Source organism: Lupinus angustifolius, chromosome LG16 (assembly GCF_001865875.1).
Source record: "Lupinus angustifolius cultivar Tanjil chromosome LG16, LupAngTanjil_v1.0, whole genome shotgun sequence".
NCBI classification, from domain to species: Eukaryota; Viridiplantae; Streptophyta; class Magnoliopsida; order Fabales; family Fabaceae; genus Lupinus; species Lupinus angustifolius.
In genome coordinates this window covers 14,508,370-14,516,794 of record NC_032024.1, presented here as the reverse complement: position 1 = coordinate 14,516,794, position 8,425 = coordinate 14,508,370, and the positions used below count along the sequence as shown (strand labels likewise).

The 8,425-nt window shown below is 30.6% G+C and overlaps 1 protein-coding gene across 1 annotated transcript; it reads left to right on the top strand.

Moving 5' to 3' along the window:
* Window positions 3,672-4,825, top strand: LOC109330168 (polygalacturonase inhibitor-like). Its single transcript, XM_019564228.1, has one exon. The coding sequence runs from the start codon at window positions 3,699-3,701 to the stop codon at window positions 4,686-4,688; it is 990 nt and encodes a 329-aa protein (XP_019419773.1). The 5' UTR covers window positions 3,672-3,698; the 3' UTR covers window positions 4,689-4,825.

Here is an 8,425-nt window from a genome sequence, read left to right as displayed (position 1 = left end):
ATTAATCAAAATGTATACATAGTGTTGAATATTTACATCTAATCTCAACAACAATATTTAGGATTGGATCACAGATAAGCATGATCAGATTCGCCTCATGGTTATACATTCATCATATTTGTATGTGCTTATTCATTTGTGTACAGAGTAATAACTTTTATTTGGCCTAGAGTACCGTTGATTCTCTAATTTGTTTCATCATTATACATATACGTAAATGATTCATAAAATATCTACATATATTATTTCATATGTCAAATTATATATCCATAATAATAAGTAATATTGAGAAGACTTTATATAAAATGATATACATTATATTTAATCGAGTCTATGATAAGGTTCGAGTTTAAAAGGTGACTCGATTTACATTTGGGTTCGGATTAGCATTAGGTCTAGGGTCGGGTTATGTTTATAAAAATGATCATATCAAAATATAGGATCAGGTAAGGAACGAGCCTTATCCAACCCAAGTTGGCTCATGCTCACCCTACTTAGTATAGGTGCATTGATATATAATTAACATAATGATTTTGGATATATAGCTCTTCTTGGTATATTATGTTTGTGTTGTTGAATGTATTTCATTTAAACGCATTTATGCAGGTATTACTTTATATAACAACTCATGTATTACAATACTAGTGTTATGTCAAAGAGTATTGTTATAGCAAGCGTTGTAGAAAGTGTTAAAATTAGACATTTAACAGTGTTTGTTCAGGTGAACATTGTTAAATATTTATTGAATGCTTGCGTCTACAACGCAATTGTATGATTGTGCATTGTTGAATGTCTACCTTCTATAGTCTTTATGAAATGCTATTGAATCAAATCCTATATTCTATTACGCTTGTATAGATAACGTCTAAAAACATTGTTAAATAACATTTTTAAGCACTTTCTTTTATAATTATGGTGTAATGCAAATATGTTGTAATGGATAGTTTTTTTTTTTGAAAACTTTTAATGTTCAAGGCAAATAAAGACCTAAGTTATGTTGAAAGATATTTCTCAATTTTAATATTATTATTTTTTATGAAAAGAAATATATACATAATGTATAAATTTTATGTATTGTTATTGCATTATTTATTGTTCATTTTTATTATCATTAACTCTTTATAAAAGGAACACAAATAAATGACAATTAATATATATAAATCTTTACCTTCACATTATATAAATATTATACTCATCTTTTATTATGATAACTCAATACGTCCCTATCCTGAATTTGGTATACAATATATTATAACCCTAAAATCAATATACCTTACGTAAAGTAAAAGAATGGACCTTATAATTATGGATAACACAAATGTCATTTCTTTTACTTATTCTGTTGTTTCCGTATTAAGACAAATGTCATCTTCTTTACTTATTCCGTTGTTTCCGTATCTTGCTGTATTAAGACAACTGCGTGGCTATAGAAGAAAGAAACGCAGACCTTGATGTGCCTCAGAAGCAGACTTTCTTTTTCTTTGCACTTAATTAATTAATCAGTTGTTACGTGTTGAAGCGTTATACAGTGAAGTTATAATCCTCTCATTAATAGAGAGATAAATTATATTTTGTAATGTATTTTTAAGGACAAAATTGTAATTTTAATAAAAAGTAAAGGTTATAAATGTCATTGTCTTTTAAATTTTTAGTGTATTTTTCCACTACTTGCCTCTCCATTAATGGATAATGGAGAGGAGTCCTACTCTATACTGTGAGATGGAGTATCTAGTATAAGAGGAGCTGGGCCAATTCTTTGACATTTAGATAAAAGGAGAAGATTTTGATTTCTGTATGTTAACAATTGTTGAGATGATGGTTCATATCAATATTGTAAAACACAAGTTGGAGATCAAATTAAAAGTGTTCTCGTATTAGATTTAATCAATTTAAACGGTTAAATATTTTAGTTGGATCGTCTAATTTCAAAAATGTTAATAAATATCTATAAATATATAATTATATATATTTCTTCATTTTTTTAGATCGGGATAAATCAAAACAAAAACAGTGTTTCATGTCTTTTAATTGAACCGTCTGATTCACTTATGGATTATTCATATTTAATTGGGTTTAGCATAAACAGACTGAGACTTTTTCTCTATTCAATTTTTTATTTGATTAAGACTACAAATTAGAGTTGTTTTGAAGTTTGGTCAGTGATCTAACTGGTCTGACTCTCTAGTTTGGTTCTGGCAAAACAGGTTTAAGAAAAGATGAATGGATATATCTCTAGCCAATTTTTATACTTATTTTGATAGAATATATCAATGGGTATGACATGTATGAACCAGTCAGAAATTTACTAAATTAGGGTCGGAGAATCGTTAAGGAATCTATCTTTCTTTTACGGTGCACCAAGTAGTAGAAAGAATAGCATTGTGTCTTCTTCTGCCGACAAAGAGTTTGGTTTTTCAGTTAACGTGTTGAACACTTTACTTCTCACAAGTTAAGCTTTGCTAGACGGGACACGCCAAATCTCACAGAAAAGCATTTGCTATTTCATCTTGTATGTAAAAATGATGTGTTATCCTTAATAATTAGTCAAATTAAAAGATACAATTTCTAAATAAAAAAAATATGTACGTAAGAGTTTTTTACATTATCATTGTCTTATTTATATTTAATATTAGTAATTTTTAAATATAAGTAATACAATAAATAATGAATGATGTATTGATTATAATACTACATTCATATTTTATTTAATAATTAACAAAGTGCAAAGAGTACCACATTAACCATGGTTGTGAATAACAAAATGGGAGAGCAAATGTTTTCCATCAAATAATTATATATAACTTATGGCAAAAGTTGAGGACGCTATAAATTAAGGCTTGTGAATGACATTTTATAATGAACATAATAGTAAAAAGTTGAGATTACGAAATTAAGTTCAATATTTTTTGTTCAGCAATAAAAACTTTATTAATTTAGGGATAAAATAATTAGAAGAATAAGTGGTATTTTTATCCATAAAATTCCTACATCAACAAAGAGAAAGACAATATGATGAGTGTCTCACCCTATCTATTAGTGAAAAAGAGAAAAGAGGAAAGCGAACATTAAGAATACTCTAAGAATGTATAAAAATAAGTTTCATCACATCATCTATTTGGAATCTTTGTGCTCATGACTTTGTTCATATTGTGCCAAATAGTCTAAATTATCATAAACCAAAGAGTCACACATCATTTCTCTTTATGATTATTTTTTACACTCAAAATAAATATAAAAACTCTCTCCCGTATACTACTTCGTTAGGTATGAGTTGTCCAAATATCTATTTGACTAAATATGATTAGAACAATAACAAACAAGCATTTAAACCCGCTGATGCATGTTGATGTTCATAATAGATCCTAAATCTTATGCTTGATGTTCATAATAGATCTTAAATCCGAATAAGAAGTTTATGTTACCCAGTCAACAACCATCTTATGATTCTATGAATCTCTATAATATTCACTGCCTCTCATTCAGCAGAAAAAAGTTGTGTACATGTGAAAAGACTGACATTTGACATTTGACTAAACGCTATCATTATTATGCAATAAATTTTCTGAGGAGTTTGTAGAATAATTATTATCCCTGTCTCTCTGTCATGCATGATGCAATAATATCTTTTGATGCAATAATATCTTACCACCACATCCCTATAAATAAGCACTCTTAATCTCATCAAATATCACTTAGAAATGACAACCATAACGTTTTTTCGCTTATCCTTTCTTCTTTTATTCCTCTCTCATGCATTCTCCGATCTATGCAACCCACAAGACAAGAAAGTTTTGCTCCAAATCAAGAAGGACCTTAACAACCCTTACCTTCTAGCTTCATGGGATCCGAACACTGATTGTTGTGACTGGTACACCATCAACTGTGACCCCAAAACGCACCGTATCAATTCCCTCACCATTTTCTCATCCACCCCAGACACCAATTTCTCGGCCCAAATCCCACCCTCAGTGGGCCTACTCCCTTACCTAGAAACCCTAGAGTTCCACAAACTACCCAAGCTCACGGGCCCACTTCCACCCGCTATCACGAAACTAACCCACCTCAAATTTCTGCGTATCAGTTGGACCAACCTTTCGGGCCCGGTTCCTGCATTTTTATCCGAGCTAACTAACCTAACTTTCCTCGACCTCTCTTTTAATAATCTAACCGGTTCAATCCCTGGTTCGCTCGGAAACCTCGAAAACCTTGACGCGATCCACCTGGACCGGAACCACTTAACCGGTTCAATCCCTCCTTCTTTCGGCTCATTCAAATCAAACCCGGATATCTACCTTTCCCACAACAACCTCTCAGGAACCATTCCAACTTCTTTTAAGAACCTTAATTCAACCGTTATTGACTTGTCACGTAACAAACTTGTCGGAGATGCTTCACCGGTTTTTGGTTCGGCGCTGCAAAGAGTGGACTTGTCGAGGAACCAATTCTCGTTCGATTTGAGTAAGGTGGAGTTTGCACCGAGTTTGACATCGTTGGATCTGAACCATAACAAGGTTTATGGAAACATTCCACAAGTGTTGACCACACTGGATCTGCAGTTCTTGAATGTTAGTTATAATAGGTTGTGTGGTCAGATTCCGGTGGGTGGGAAGCTTCAGAACTTTGATGTTTATGAATATTTTCATAACAAGTGCTTGTGTGGTTCTCCTCTTCCTAGCTGCAAAAATTAATATTTTTTCTATATACCTATGACTATGTATGCTTGTACACTTGTACCGTTTTTCTTGAACCACGTTTGTCTCGATCCCTACTGTTTGTGGATCATGATTACAATGGGAAGAAAAAAAGAGACATTTTGTAGTGTTTTAAATGGTTTTTTCATCATAATTGTGAAAAAACCGCTGTATGGTTGATGTGGCCAATAAATATGATCATGACGTTATTGAAATTTTTACATCAATTATATATACAAGATTTGATATTCAGATATATCTATAATCTATACTAATATATAAAGTTAAATATGGTTAACAAATAAATATGTAATTAAACAAATGTAATTTTTATATTGGACTAGGAAAACCTAATTTGATTAAGTTGGAGTTAGACTTTAAATTTTGAACCATGATGAGGTTATAGTCAACGAAATCCTAAATCCTACAACTTAAGGAATGAGATTCATTTTTCTACAAGTATAAAATGTGAGGAAGCTTATCTGCTATCCCATAGTTTGTGCCATAATATGTGTCATGAGTTTGTGATTGGTTAGAAAAATATTTAATAATTAAATTTTAACTTAAATATATTTTTTCTCACTAATCACAAACTCATGACACATGAATTGGTACAAATTGTAAGACAACAGATGAGCACCCAAAAGGTTGGGACAAGTAAAACTCAACATGCCTTATTGCTATCCTACATAGAAGCACCCCTCCGAGTTTGTTCCTTAACCCATTATTCCACTATGTCAATAACTGGTTGAAATTCCAATATGCATAATGGAGAAAAAAGAATGAAAATGAAATGAATGAAAGTAGAAGGAAAGAAAAATGATATGATAATTTTATTATTTGGTATGATTGGAAATGAAAGGAAATGTGAGGAAAGAAAATACACCTTTATTCACAGTATATTTAAAATGACTTAAGTACCTTCATTATATAGAAATATGTCTAATTTTTAACACTATTTTTTATTGTTGCAAATTACCTAACTAAATAATTTATTTTTAATAATATTGATTAATAAGGAACAAATAAACTAATTTTAAATAACAATTTTTGTTTATAAAATTTAATGAAAATCATTAACATCTTATATTTTCTTCTCACTAATGTATCTAAAGAAAGTATAACTCATATATGAAAATTATTTATATATTTCTAACCATCTCACTTCCACACATTTGTGTTTTGTCTTTCTAATTTATTTATTATTGTCACTTGGTTGATAATTTTAAGTAATTATGTTTATTTTTTCTTTTCACTCCATTTTATTGAGCATGTACAATTATTATTTATTTGTGAGTTCAAATAGAATGAAAATAAAATTAAGTTAACTAATTTCATATAAAAATGAATATAAACAAAGAAGTTTACTGTATTGTATCTATTTTTATATAGATTATTATTCTTTCAATTCGTTCATGGTGGGAAGGCAAATTTGGAATTTTGATGGTTTTCTTTTATTTCTTCATTTTCTTTATGAACTAGGAAGGAAAAAAAATTGTGAGACCCATGCACATTTTTTTTCTATCCCTCCTATTTAGTGTTACAACGAAAGGGTGGAAAATGAAATTTTCAATTCATTCATGTGAGAGGACAAATTTGGAATTTTGATGATTTTCTCTCCTTTGTTCATTTTTTACAAACTAGGAAGGAAAATATTTTGTGGGATCCATGCAAATTTTTTTCTTTCCCTCCTATTTAGTGTTGCAACCAAATGGTGGAAAATGAAATTTTGCATCACTTTTCTTTCCTCTTGTTTTCCTTACAACCAAATATAATGTAAAGGAAAGTAATGTACATTTCTCTCTATAGAAACTTTGAGAATCTTATAAGCACAAGTTGAGAAATTTATAGAAATTTTATGTATACATTTGATATCATAAAAATAAGAATGTGGTCGACAGACACAAAGTGCTAGTTGACACGCTAGTACTATATAAAGGCAAAACATACCGAAGAGATATTTAGGTAATTGAATGTGGGTAATTTATATATCTCTTGTGTACCCTTAATATTACTACTATAAATGTACAAAATATATCTAAAGGACATCCAGGTAATTGAACATATATAATTTTATTTAATTCTATTTATGCGTCATCATTGAAGAATTAGTAACAAGTTTCCTTGCTATTGAATTAGAATTATGTATATTCCTTCCTTATATATAAAACTATGATGTTCCTTTCATTTATATAAAATTCAAATGTAAGATTGTGAATACTCAATTTCGTCCGGGGCCTTTTTTTAAATTTTAAGGAAGTTAAGGGACCGAGTCACAATTAAAAATATTCACAGGACTAAGTAAAAATTATCTTAAGACTTTTCAGTAACCCTGAACCTAATTTTAAGGGGTCTATTTAAAGACCCACTTAACTGACACAAAAGAAGAGAAGACACCCAATACTTAGCAGCTTTTTTTGGCAAAAGAAAATTAAGAGAGGATAAGAGTAAGAAACCAAGAAAAAGAACAGTAGAGAGAAAAGAAGTTGAGGTAACAAAGGGGTCATATTCATTGTTTGGAACTATCTTCCATAAGTAATATTGTCAGGTTTGTTTCTCACCCATTTCACACACATTCATTTTCTTTTGTTGAAGTCCAATGCCATATGCTCATTATATGTTAACACTGTTATGTTCATAATGCATTTGTTATATTATCACCTTCATAATCCATATTGTATATCTCAAATTGCAAATGGAATTGGTTTCAATTTGAGGCAGTGGTATCTCCTTGCTCCTAAGGGAGCCTTAATAATGCAAACCTTTTTGTGCACAAAGCAAATATGCCGGCAGAAACACCCCTGCACGGTGGAGAACCGCAATGGCTTTCACGCGAGCCGCCATGGTTCTCGGAGGACACCCCAACCATAGCACGCAGACCCCGTTCTAGCTATTTCGGACAGCTTTGCCTCACCACAATGGTGCCATCCTCTCGTCGGGACGTCATTTCCCTCTCCGGCATGGTTATGTCACGTTGAGGTTCCTGGACTCATGGTCCAGGTGGGGAAGATGACCCCTACCTTTCTTTTTCTTTTGCTTATTTCTATTTTTATTTCTTTTTTACTTTGTTTATTTATTTTGTATATAATTATTGTTTATCTACTTTATTCACTAATGATATTGTCTTATTTGGATGTTAAGAGTAATCTATCCTTATTTGGATGTTATAAGATTTTTCTTAGTATGTGTGTTCAATTATTTTAAGATGTTGTTTGATATTAGAATTAAGCTTGGTCATTTTTTTGTATTTTTGTTGCTTAGTTTATTTAGCTTTTTTTTTGTATATTTGTGTTGGTACTCCTTATATGTTTATGTATACTTTATCTGTATTTATTTTCCAAACAAACAATTGAAACATGTCGGTTTTATCAATAACTCTATTTCTACCCGAGCATAAAAATATAGTTTAAGGTAAGACGTTAGGAGAATGGTGAACGAACCGAACCATATCTTCCTATCCCTTCGAACAGACAGTGGTGAGTGGTTGTTGTACTACCTCTTCTTTCTATGGTAATGGGGATGGCGGTAGATGGTCAGTGTCGTCCTTATCTTCTAAAGTCTTACCCTAACTTTTAATAAAAGATTCATTTTTGACAAATTTCAAAATAAAGTAATCAATTATTCATTAATGGCATTTCTTGTAAATATAAAAAGCCGTCGATAATTAATATGTCATATTTATTTGAACCATCAATAAATAAGATACTTTTTTTTTGAATTTATATTTAATATTT

What these genes read in the sequence shown, in the direction of transcription:
- LOC109330168 (XM_019564228.1), top strand. Translation starts at nt 3,699, where the DNA reads ATGACAACCATAACGTTTTTTCGCTTATCCTTTCTTCTTTTATTCCTC.